This window comes from Mesitornis unicolor, unplaced genomic scaffold (assembly GCF_000695765.1).
Source record: "Mesitornis unicolor isolate BGI_N332 unplaced genomic scaffold, ASM69576v1 scaffold10014, whole genome shotgun sequence".
In the NCBI taxonomy this organism is placed as follows: Eukaryota; Metazoa; Chordata; class Aves; order Mesitornithiformes; family Mesitornithidae; genus Mesitornis; species Mesitornis unicolor.
Genome location: NW_010182031.1, coordinates 14,400 through 28,022, shown reverse-complemented (window position 1 = coordinate 28,022; position 13,623 = coordinate 14,400). Strand labels below are relative to the sequence as shown.

The following is a 13,623-nucleotide window of genomic DNA, read 5'->3' as shown; positions in this document are numbered from 1 at the left end:
TGCCTCTACCTCCCATATCCTACTAGTCATATTGACAAAAAAATCCCCAACAAATAGATCTACAAAAAGAAAGTTAAGCATATAAAATGTTATGTACACAGAAATTCAGGCATCTAGTCCAAGAACACAAAACATACTCCTGTAAGCACATATACTACAGAGTAACCATAGGTGCATTTCCCCCATACCTACTGAGCAAAGAAAGTTTCATTGGCCTAAACAAATTTCCACAGGGCAGGAGCACATTTAATCTCAGCTTCATGCAAATGGCTGAAGAGGTCATGAGACTCACACACCAAAAATGCCTATTTCTCTCCATGCTTCTTAGAAAGAGAAACTACAGCGACTAGATATGACAGCTATAGATAGCTAAAGCTAAGTAAGAATAACCCCATCCTATGTGAATATACAAAATTATGACTCTTCAGGATTCAAAGATGAGGTGTGCCCCCTGTCCAAGAACCAAATTGCTCTCAGCATGCTTACCATAGCCCAAGAGGATCAACTTCTAAATCAAGCACAGCAGCCATAGCTACGTCTATTCAGAAAGATGGCAGAAGGAGAAGGTAGGAAAGAGTAGCCACTACAAAAGCTGAATTGAACAAGCAGGAAAGAGACAACTGTAATTTAAATTATATTAATCAGATCAGATTATGTTATCTGGATTGATCTGATAGATGCCTTTGCAAGACTTGCCTTCAAACACGGTTGTAGGAGAAGAGAAATTGAACACAACAGCCAATAGTGAGTATACACTTACTCGGTACTGAAATATTACATATATCACTTGTTATATTTGCAGTTAAGTTCTCAAGTCCTTCAAAGGTATTCACATAGAAACATTTCTCCTCTGATCCAGCCATTGTCAGAAGTTCATCTTGTTTTGCACCTTCTACTCCAATTGCAAGGATGATAATTCCTTTGTTCCTTAATCTCTGGGCCACGTCATCCAGGTAGTCTCTGTCATGGGATTCTCCATCAGTTATCACTATCAGCAGCTGGGGAACTCCTTTGCTCTTGCGGCTGCCATGCTCTTCAGTGAAGAATATTTCTGAATGGACCAGCGCTTCTGCTGTGTAAGTACTTCCTCCTAGCAGGTCATCTCTCTGGATAGCCTCAGTAATCTTCAGTTCTGTAGTATACTTATTGAGATAAAAGAGCACTACTGGTTTATCAGAATATTTTAGTGCTCCAAACTGAACTTGATCCGGGCCGACATCAGACTTTTTCACCAGGGCAATCATGAAGTCTTTCATGGACTTGTACTGTGAGGGGTTTATGCTTCCAGAGCTGTCCATAACAAACACAATGTCTAAACGTTCCACTCTTTTGCATTCTGTAAAAGCCAATTGAGAAAGGTAAAGATTTCACATGTAAAATTACGCAGAATCTTACTGATTATTACAACTTGAGTCCATTTCTCAGATTTCTATGCAATGTCTGTATTACTTTGCTAACAGAATGGTGCTTGCACAGGTAACAGTCCTGTTACTATCAATAAGTTGCACATATGACAGATTCTTGTTGCTTCTGAGACTGTTCAGTGTGAACTTCATTATTTCAGTAATCAGACCAGAGTGAGACTAAACTGAATGTCTTCTTAGTTATCAAAAATGGTATCTTTTTTCTCTGGACACCACAATACAGGGCTTATAAAGCAAACAGAAAATGTCATATTTCAGTTGATATTGTGGAAATACTTCTACTAGCTTCAAATAGTTAAAGATATCTTTCCACAGGATATGAGTATTAACTGAAACTTTCCCCTCTCTTGTATACAGCACATTTTGTCAGTTCATACTTAACATCTAGCAGAAGAAACCTGAACGTTTATTTCATATCTGAATTAAACACATCAGCAGGTTTGTTTCCTATAGTCTCAGTGTTGTAAATTATTGAATAGCTGGACTAACACCCGTATTCCAGCTTACTCCCTGGTGGGAGAACTGTCTGATTCCTCTAAAGGGCAGAGTTCTCGCACCTGCAGACATACAGAGCAGCACAGAAGACAGCTGGTGTCTCATTATATTTCGAGCTTTCCTGTTTACACTTGATCTTTCTCACTACATAAGCTACTGATGCCTTTTCCAAAACTGCTGAGAAGAAAAAATTTATGCTTAGCATCTTGGCTAATTGCAGCAGTATTTCAAAACTTTCCTTAGTTCCAAGTTCTGTATTGCAGTAGTGCAAAGAAGTAGCCATGTGTCTAAACACTGATTGTTTGGACCTCTCAGGACTCTGACCCTTGCACGCCTTATGCTTTGCTCTCTTCCCCACTCTTCCTCCCAGCCCCCACTCCCTCACCCCTAGGTGAAGAAAGGGAGTTCTGAAAGCTCAGAAACTGGATGCCGGGTTGACCTCAGTAGTGAACTAAACAGTTAACCCCACCTCTTCTAAATAACTGCCATTTCCATAACTGAAGCAACAATTTTGAATCTGAGTTTTAGCAAGTTACTCTGTGTTCTACCTTTATACAGCAGAGAGAGATCAAAAAGTACACAACCTTTAAAGTCTTTTACGGTCTCACAGCAATTCAGTACACTTTAGTGCAAATGAATCAGACAATGCATAGCCACTACTCAAGTGTTTTTTTAAATCCTATCTCGTGTTTGCAAGCAGGGCTGATGTTCATGAGAGCGCACAGCAGCAGGACAACCCAACTGCTTCTTTTTGCAACCTGACTGCTTCCCCCATTTACACCCTCAGCTAAAGGTATCACCCCAAGAAGAAAACCAATTCAGCACACTTAGTCGGCCAGGTCTGTAAAGATTATACATACTGTATGCAAGCTTGCCTGTCAGTGTGGTTTAATATGACTACATTCATTTAATCTCCCTACAGGGGGAAATAATTAAAGAAGAGAATGGCTTGAGTTCTTAATTGGTTTTGGGTGTGAAGAGAGAGTGGTCAGAGTCCTGCAACCCAGAGTGTTACCCTAGGAGACCTGTAAAGTGTCCTCTATCAGAGACACAGTAGTGGGAAGCAGAGAATTTGCAGGGGAGAAACTAACACTTAGGACAGAGAGGGAGCCAGCTCTGTGACTGTGACACTTGATCATAACAAGTTCAGAACAAAACCCCCAGGATTTCTTATACATTAATAAATTACTGAAAGTTACTATACTTACCATCATCAGCAGGAGTACTGCAAATGTAAAAAATGAGGCTTTTTTTAATTGTGTCTAGAATATCAAAATTTTCAACATAGAATACCATCTCACGCTTTCCACTAATCTCTTCAAGCTGAGTCTTGTTTGCATTAAAAACTCCAACAGAGTAGATAATAATGCCTTTATTTCGGAGCACTGTGGCAGGGGCTTTAACTTCATCTTGCGACTCTCCATCTGTGATCAGGATGAGAACTTTTTTAACCGCGTGACGTGAGCCACTACTGGCTTGAAAGTATTGAAGCATGAACTTCAGTGCTTCTCCTGTCAGTGTGGAGGATTGAAGGGGAGATATCCTATCAATAGCACTGAGGATCTCTCTTTTGGTGGAGTAGGTGTTGAGCTTGAACTCTTCCTTTGGTTTGTCACTGAATTGGACAACACCAATCTGCACTCTGTCTGCACCAACATCTGTTCTGTTCACCAGCTCTCTCATGAAGTTTTTCATTTTCAGAAAGTTCTCATTTCCAATACTTTGAGAACTGTCCACTAGAAACATGATATCAGCTTTCATTTCTTTGCAGACTGTCAAGGAAAAAAATATTTTTAAGCTTAGGCTTTTTTACTTTTTTTTGAGAAAAAAGCATAAGCAGGTTAGACAGAATAACCTCAGAAACAGAAATGAAAAAAAAATCAGCATAAACCTTTTCTAATTCTAGATTTTTAGTTCATTGATAAGTTATGACTGTGTCTAAAACACTTTACCCTCTCAGATTTGAACAAGGGCATTATTAACTTCACAGGCAAGAAACCGAAACAGCATCTTAAGATCAGCCAGGAATTTCTAAAATAAAAATCCAAAGCCTGTTGCTGGAGCCCGAGAGACCTGAAAATTTTCTCTTCATTTTAGTGACATAGGAAACAGCAACTTGTTTTACAGAAAGAGGTGAGCCAAACAATAGATATGTACGAATGAACAGCCTGCACACTAGTGGGTCATGTTTAAGCACATTTTTTCATCAATGCTTTATAGGGTTGTAAGAAATAAACTGGGAGTGGAGGTTCAGTGCAACACAACCATTGCTTGTTTCCTAGTGAGTGCTGGCCAAGAGGCTATCGTTTAGAGAATACTTATTTCTACATCATTACTTTAAATTGTAAAACTGTCTTATTTTGACTTCAGGACATGTTGATCCTATTTGAGAAATATGTTGTGCCTATCTATACCTCATAAAAGAGGTTTGAGATAAGGAAGAAGGCAGGCTCAATAGCTGACTTTAAGAAAGATATATTCAAAATTTGATACATTCAAGTTGATCTACAAGTGATACACAATTTTGGGTGCCTTTGACATCGGTATCTCAATTTAATAGAATCACAGAATCACAGAATAGTTTGAGTTGGAAGAAAACTTTAAAGATCCTCTAGTGCAACCTCCCACCATGGGCAGGGACATCTTTCACCAAAACAGGCTGCTCAAAGCCCCAGGCAACCTGACTTTGAACACTTCCAAAGATGGGGCATCCACAATTCTGGGCAACCAGAGGATAAAGTCTGTAATACACAGGTGAGAGATACTTGGTGTTTTCTGGAAATAAGACCTTTCCACGATACTGGCCAACATTTAAGCTACAGAAAAATCACCACCCTCCTCTGAAGACTTAAATTAAATGACAGTGAAATTGTTGAAGCTAGAAAAAAAGTTATCTTACATTATTCATTAAATAATTTCTCTATCAAATCAATTCAAAAGGAATCTACTTGTTTTCTGTGTTGTCAGGACAAAGTGAAAGCATGGTCTTACCTTCTGGGGTACAGATCTCTTGGACAACTTCACTTTTAATGTTGTTCAGCGAGTCAAAATTATGTACAAAGTACACTCTGGATTTCTCTCCTGCAATCTCAGAAAGCTGAGTTCTATTAGCTCCCCTTACACCAATGGCATAAATGTTAATCTTGTCTTGCCTGAGTTTTATGGCTGGTTCCTTCACGCTGTCCTGTGATTCTCCATCTGTGAGCACAACCAGATGGCCAGGCACTGGAACTTCTCGTTGCCTCCTGGCCTTTTCAAACAACAGTTTCATGTAATCTAGAGCTGCCCCTGTACTGGTATTTCCACCTATTTGCCGAATATTTTCAATCCCTTTTATCAAATCACTTGCTGAAGTGTATTTATTAAGTTCAAACTCCAGTTCATTGAAATGTGAGAACTGCACAAGTCCAAATCGAGTTTTATTTATTCCTATGTCAAACAGTCTAACCATTTCCTTCAAAAAATTCTTCATATCCACAAAATCCAAGTAGTTAAGGCTTGATGAACCATCAACAAGCAAATAAATATCAGCTGCTTCTGTGTCCAGGCATCCTACATGGAAAGAGAAAGTCTCCATTACTTCACTGTTGTGTGCATGGATAGATCACCTATCTCCATTCCTTTAGTAAGACATAATAAACTAATATATGGATAAACTCTCCATCTGGAAACAAAAAAGCTGGCAAACTTAACCTGTAGGTATCTTAGGTATGGCAGCAAGAAAACAAAACAAAACACTATTTATCCATGACTATATGACTGCTTTCCCCACAGAAAACAAAACTGATAGCTTGGAGTTTTCAAAAACATCTCTTTTAAGCAACTACCTCCAGCAATTCCCAGACTTCTGAGTACAGATTACATCAACAATCAGAATACACCATGAAACATTATAGAGTCATATTAAACATTTAAACAGGGTTTTACTGTTGAATTAGGTTCCATGGACCAGCAGCAGTCCACCTAATGTTCTGATAGTCCACAACAGGAAACAAATGACTTCTAGTGTTTTTAGGCATAAATCCACTGGTAATTTTTAGTAAAATATCTAAGGCTACTCTATTGTTATTCCTACTTCTAGACCAGTCTGAGAACTTCAGCCACTTCATTTTGCCGAGGTATACAACCCAATGCGTAAGATCTGCCAAAAAAATCATAATGTGCACATTCTTGTCTATTTTCTAGGTCTGATCAAAGCAAAGGGTAGGCTGACTGGAAGTCTAACATTTCTAGGGAAATCTCATTCAGATGCAGCATCTTTCAACTGATCAAACTCTCATGGTGCCTTGATAGATTTTTAACTTACTCTTTAACAGGAACAGTTGATGTTTCTGCCAGTGTTAGCCAATCCTATTAAATAATGGTACAAATATATAGGCTTTTAATACTACAAAACTTTAGCAGTATGCTAATGAGTAAAATGTGAATCCATGTTCAACTTTAAATGTAAATTACTCTTCCCAAAGGTTCAAACTGAAAATTTCAGTTTGAGAATGTGAGAAGTTTCTCAAAACTTCAATCACAGTTCAGGATAGTCTTCAGTTAAAACCACTTAACCTGGAAAGAACCAAAGCTATTTGAAAAGCTTTACCTGTTTTGAGAATCTCATTTCTTTCAGGGTGGACATAGAGCTTGTTTTGTATTTGATTCAAGAGTTTCTTTCGAAAAATTGCATTTTGCCTTTGCAGGTCAGAAAACACCTTGAGACTGGTAACATACTGCTCTTGAGGATAAGAGGCTATCTGGACCAGCTGTTGATCAGAAGCACCTTCAACACCTATGGCAAATGCTGTCACACCACCTCTCCGCAGAAGAGTAGAAACATCACTCACGTTGTCTTGAGAGGGTCTGTGGGTAATCAGAACAGCTATTTGCTCTACACCTTGCTTCTTTCTGCTCCCAGCACTTTCAGTAAAGAGTTTTAGCCTTGTGACATTAATAGCTGCACCAGTGTTGGCTTTTCCTGACCCAGCAGAAAGGTCCTGTATTATCTCCAGAATTTCAGCTTTGCTTGTGTCTGTGTTCAGGTGAGACACCACTTCTTGTCCATCAGTGTACATTACCAGGCCAATTCTTACACATTTCTCCTTCACGTCAAATGAAGATGCTAGGTTTTGCAGGAATTTTTTTAATTCTTCAAAGTTTGACTTTGAAGTACCATGATCAACTATAAACACAATGTCAGCAACCAAGTCTCCATCACATACTGTAGTGGGAAAAGGATGAGAATAAAGCAATGTTAGCGGCCATCTTGCATCATATTTCTATAATTGATTAAATATGGACTGTTAGTTGTGGGTTTTGGTATTTTTTTTCCCTAAAGCAAGGTTTTCTGCTTTATTTTAAAGTAAAACAAGTTTGTAAAAATGTTTTTTAGCGAAAGATCACAAGCTACCAAAAGACAAACTGATAAAACCTCATTTTAAGTTAAAATAAATGACCAAAAGATCAGAAAAGCTGGGAGATATAATAGAAGAAGTGTTTATTGTTTTCATATGAAGCATATTCTTGTAACTTATGGAATCATGGAATCATAAAATGGTTTGGGTTGGAAAGAACCTTAAAGATCATCCTTTACTTTCTAGTGTATTGATCCAGAAGATATACATGTAAGTTGGACCATGCATACTAAAAATCTCCAAGTACACAGCTATTTATTATATTTATTATTTATTATATAGTTTTTATTCATTCATCTGATATATATATAAATATATAAGAAAAATCCCAATACACAAACCTATTCCCAATGTTACATGAAAAGTATGCTGTACCATTAGGATAACAGAGAGTCTAATATAATTCCTTTAAATCACACTTGCCAAAGGTCCTCAAAGTATATTCATTAATTTACTAATTGTGGAGGGTCCATAGGCTCATATGGAGTTGTATTTCATTAACAGATATTAGTTGCCTCAATTACCAATGAGTAAAAGCAAAAAAGATGACTTGATGTCCATTCCTTTTAGTTTCAGAGAGTACAAGTACCTCACACACACCTACACATGTAAAAGCATCAAGGTTCAAGAGGAATGCCAAGTGCAAAATTTCATGAACACAAGAGTATGTCCACAGAATCAACATTTCTAATTCCCTGTTTTAAAACATGCTAAGGTCTAGGCAAAGTATTTAAAATCCCAGCTAATACACTCTTATTTTCTGTTTTTCAGCAGCCTGTGTGAATGTCTAAGTTCTTAAATGTCATCTCCCACATTATTGCTTTTCTTACCTTCTATTTTTTTATTGCTATCCATTTGGAGCTCTGCAATAATATTAGAGACGTTTTTAGAAAACATAGGGAGGTCCCATTCCTTAGGAAAATAATAAGAGAATGATGGTGTAGCCATCAACCTCAGTTGTTGTATCACAGCTTCATTTATTCCAAGGGCTACCACTTTTACTCCACTGTCTTTAAAAACTTTTGCTGACTCTTCCACATCATCTTCAGAAGGCAAAGAAGAGAGCACCACTAAAACTTGATTTCTATCTGCTCCATAAGCTGGTTCTTTGAAGTACTTTTCATAAACATAACGGAGGGCATTGCCAGTTTTTGGTGGGCCACCTTGCAGCGCTTGCATTTCTTGCATGTGCATCAACATATGTTTCTTTATGTTATATGTGTCCAGTTCAAACTCTTCATGAACTTCATCATTGTACTGGACAAGTGCAATACGGTATTGGTTAGATTCCAGTGGCAGTTCATATATCAATTTGCTAATAAAGTCTTTCATGTAGGTAAAGTTGTAATTTTCTGTGTCCTGCTGGCCAGGAAGCAACAGGACAATATCTGTAGTATCTGCAGAGGCCACACAAAAACATAAACATAAATAACAATTTTTATCTAAGTCTCCAGACACAAAGAACACCATGCTGAGGCAAAAAATTGACATAGTGCTCACTTGACGATAGTCCAGGAACAGAAATAGAAAAGCTTAAACAGTTTCTATATGTAGAAGCCGATCTACATAGTTTTTACTTTTTAAAAAGCCTTCTCACTGTTACAACATAAATGTAACAGGGTTCTAGACAAATGCTGACTTGCACAACATCTGAAATTCATCTCTCTCTTCCACCTGCTTCTCTGTACTGACTGCACAATATACATTACAGATCACACATGCAATATTGAACTAGTGTTCAGAATCCAATATCTAGCCACAAGCCCAGATGAAATATTTGCTAACTGATGTTCCTTTTTCAATGCTACACAAAATTTATCTTAACACTTGGAAATACAATGCAATATAGCCCAATTTTTCTGACAGATTTATTTTTTTTCATTAGCATATTGAAAATTATCATTACTCTCTATAGGACTAACATGGAGTTGCACAACTTACCTTCTTGCACAACTATGTCATTGTAATCAGGTACACTTATTAAGTCACTGATGTCTACTTGGGTAATATCATCAATGATCTGTGGCACATATTCTGAGAATTTCTGCAGCTCTTCTATCACCGGATTTTTGTAATGAAATGGTGGGGTAGCCATCTCAAAAAGTTCATTATATGAAGCTTCTTTTGTCCCTATAGCTATTATCTTTACTCCAAGACTTTGCAAGCTTCTGGCAGCTTCTTGGACATCATCTTCTGAGGGTGCTGACGTCAAAATCACAATGATTTGTTGCTTTGCTTTTTCATCTGATGACTTTTTGAAAAAGGTTTCATAAGCCTGATAGAGAGCATTTCCAGTTTGCACTGAACTCCCACCTTTAAGTATAAATTCTTTCCTGATATGATTCACCATAGGACCTTTTCTTCTGTAAGTGTCCAGCATAAATTCAGTGGACAATTCATCACTGTACTGAGCAAGTGCCAGCCGAAACTGGTTAGGCCCTATTGGCAGGCTGTCAATCATACGGATGATAAATTTTTTCACATAGGGAAGAGATGAAGGTTCCATAGCGACAGAGCTCTCAACTAAGAGAACAATATCTGTAGGGACTGAAACACAGAAAACTTAGTTTGCTGCCTCACCTTTCCTCTTCTGGAGCTATAACATAGTCAGACATTGCAACTGTCAAATGAGACCTTGAAAGAATTTCTACACCTCGGTTAAGAGTGCTAGTGACCACATAGAAAAGTGGATGCTTGCAAATAGGGAAATCTCTAGTCAATTGCACCATGACAAAATGAACCAGATATTCCATCAAGTGTAGTTTAACTTGGCAACCCAATCACATACAAATGAAGGAGAGCAGGCCTAAGATATAACCTCTACCTTTCTGCTTTGCTTGCTTCCACCTAAGTCAGTCTTAGGTGGTCTCTCTTGCACACAAGAACATTAAATACGTAAAATTTGCCAAGAATGGAAGAGTTCACTGTTTCACAAAAAACATGGAGGAACAGGCTAGGAGTTAGATTGCCAGAATGGGAAATTCAGCAAAAGCACAGTAGCAAATCATGTTTGCACATGCCCAGGAGCCCAGTATGGGGGCAACACTGTCTCCTGGCATGTTTGTGGGTATGAGTTGCAAGATGGGGTCATAGGACCAACCTCCTGCAGCACATCCCGGGCAAGGCTGCACTCTGGAAAATGGCCAGTCTTACCTCAGCTCAGCTCACCCCTCCCCTCAACGTCTCACTTAATATCTCATCTCATGCTTCAGCTCACTCCTCAGGCCTCACTTCACAACTTAGACTTTAGTTCATATCTTTAATTTCACCTTGCCCCCAAAATCTCAGCTCACACCTCACATCACACTTGAACTCACCTGTGAAACCTCACCTCAGTCCTCAAACCTCACCTTACACCTCTCACCTTACCTCCCACATCATATCTTGCACCTCAGACTTCACCTGTTGCCATCCAAACTCAGCTTCAGCTACTATGCATATAAGTTTCTTTAACCTCTTGAGCTTCTGGTCAGTATTTAGTGCAAAAACCATTGAGAATTGCATATAAAAAACAGATAATAAAATACCAATGTTCTGGGAAGCAGATGCGTGCATCTCAAAGAGGATGAAGAACAAAGCCAGCAGCATCTTCCTCTCCAGGCAGAGTCCTCTGTGCATCCTCTCTGAGGGAGGTGAAAAGAATGGCCATAGTCAGAAATTTGTAGAAACTGGTTTTTAACCATGCATGTGTATCAGGAAGAGACAGATCTATTGAGGTCCAGATGCATCCTGCTTTGTAATTTTTTTAAACCTGGGGGAAAGTGGAAAGCACTTAACTATCCATCTGTTAATCAAATGGTACTTATTATTACAAATAAGTGTCTTTTGAACAGTTATTAACCCTTAATGAATGGGCGTGTTTGTGACTTCAGGAAGGCTGGGTATCTTCTGCTGATATAAGTGGAAGCAAGACTGTAGTCTGAGGCTTGATTTGTGTGAACTTATTTTAGCTGATATTCAGCATCCATTGGGTAACAACATTCAGATGTTGAAAGTTTATGGAAATAAACTAACAACTAAAGGGGTTATTGCTCCCTTGAATGTTGCTCTTGCTTTTGATAGCCAGTCTGAGAGGAGAAGGAAAAGTACCATTTAACAGTGAACTTTTCTATTTGCTCTACACTGAATCTGAGGAGCTGCAGGAGTAAACCTATGCCAGATAAAGGCTAATTCAGTGTGGGCTGTGTTGTGCTTCCAGTCCTGCAAGGAAAACGACACTTTAAGCATCTCTCTGAGTGATCAGTCACCCTGACCCTCTCTTTAAAGTGGAGCCCTCTGCATGTCAATTCGGTTGCCAGCTGGCAGGCTTCTAAAAGCAAAAAAAAATCATAGGAATAATATCCAGTCTTTCTGGAATCTTAAGTAAGTTATCCTGTAAATATTCCTCTCAATCTCAGGCTAAGGTCTATCCATGCCTGTAAACATCCTGCTTTGTATATGCAGCTCTGTAGCCTGGGTCAGGCTCCTGGGAAAACCACTCAGCTTTGAGCAAAAGATGAGTGAGAAAGGCCCTGGAAAACCTCACCTGGATCCTCTGCCCTTTGCCTGTGGGGGCTGCACTACAGGTTGATCCCTCACCCTCACTGCATCCCTGTACTACGCTGCAGGCACACAACAGCCCGGCACTTTCCTCACCCAGATCCCGGCCCAGGAAATGACTGCCCGGCTCAGCCCTGGGCTACCCTCATCACCAGGGACTTGGGGTGCTGCTCGAAATAATTTGATACTTTACCCTAAAAATTCCTGGAAAGCCACATTTCCTCCTTTCTTCTGGCAGCACTGATTAAGCGCAGCCTCTTGCAGAACAGTATAGGAGAGATAGCTCTCAATCCCTGTCTTCTAAGGAGGAACTCCAACAAACCTGTAGTTGACAAATCTTCAACATCAGTTCGGACAGTCCTTGCCCAGTATCAAAGGAAAATGGGCATCTTCAGGTGCCAGGTGGTGAAAGTTTTGGCAAGTGGCTCTGTAGGAAACCGTTGCTGTCACTTCAAATTGCTGAAGTGGGATGTTGTGTTTGTGTAACTTGTTATTCTTGTCTTAATGCTATTTCACATATGTGGCAAAATTGCAGTGATTCTCCACCATCTTCCATAGATCTGCTCTAGATTTACAGTATAGCTGTATACTGTTTGGCCCATGTTTGCTCTAAGAATATTTTAGTATCAATGAAAACTGAAGTAACAGCTGAAATAATGAGTATAAACTATGCTTATGTTCCACCTATTTATTAAAAAATAATCTTACTTATCAAATACCAGAATTGAAATTCTGCTCTCAAACATAGCAGAGAAAATGCAGGATTATTAAAAATAATTTCAATTTTTTTATCCTCTGTGAACTAAGGTAATAATCAAAGTAATCAATAAATGATGCCACTGTAAAACTTCCAAAGAATTGTGCAGAAATGGCTATAAAGTGTAATTTAGGGATTCCTATCCCTCTGAATGGATGCATAAATAGTGTTAATCCTACTGTTCTTTTAAAAGCTTCTCGAAGGAGAAATTTCATATGACTGAGCAATGTTTTTAAGTACAAAGCAAAATTGCATGAAGAAAGGGACATTTGTTTCTTAAGCATTACTTTTAAGAGTAAGCCCAAAGAAAGAGAAAGATGAAGGCACACTCATGCTCCCAAGATTTAGAAACCGAAAGGTTCAGACAGTATTTAAGGGTACTGTTTTTCACCTCTAACATATTCTTTCATTCTTTTTGACATGCAGGGCAGGAACCAAGATAGAGAAGAAGAATCAGTTCCTATGAGTATACTGATGACAGAATCCTTGCTGCAACAATACATATATTTTCAGGATTATTAGTATGTTATCAGTGAATAAATGTATATATAAACACACATATATGTGTATTTGAATAATTAGGAAACAACTGACATAATTTTGAAAGCAGCAGATTGCCTCTGGAAGGAGTGCAATAAAATAAGTCTGTCAGCCTTAATTCACTGTGGGAAGACTAAGTGATTCTCTGTCACTGCACAACTGAGCTGAAGTTCTCCATAGTTTTGCCTGAGGAACTTCAGGGACCTCTGGTGCTGCATTCAGGATTCTTCCCATAACGGAGAGGAAGAGAAGCAAGAAGTACCATGCCTATGCTTCCCTGCACCTCTGCAGGGGACAGGTCCCCAAGCCAGGACTGGAGTGAGCAACTCTTCCAGAGGGGCAAAGAAGCCAGGGCATGCTCTCTCCTTCTGGAAGATCTTGGCAAGCAAGTAGGTAGCTGTTTAAAAAACCCTACTAACCAGAAGCCAAATCTCTGTGAAGCACTGTCAGCCACAAGAGAGCACAAGTC

General features: G+C 38.9%; 1 protein-coding gene across 1 annotated transcript in view; it reads right to left on the bottom strand.

The window, feature by feature from the left end:
* The window catches only part of COL6A6 (collagen, type VI, alpha 6), a 54,943-nt gene that overhangs the window by 33,136 nt on the left and 8,184 nt on the right, over nt 1-13,623 (bottom strand). The window contains 7 exon segments of the mRNA XM_010183632.1: nt 761-1,336; nt 3,128-3,691; nt 4,911-5,471; nt 6,511-7,125; nt 7,479-7,496; nt 8,993-9,005; nt 9,318-9,856. Coding sequence (XP_010181934.1) covers nt 761-1,336; nt 3,128-3,691; nt 4,911-5,471; nt 6,511-7,125; nt 7,479-7,496; nt 8,993-9,005; nt 9,318-9,856 — 2,886 coding nt within the window.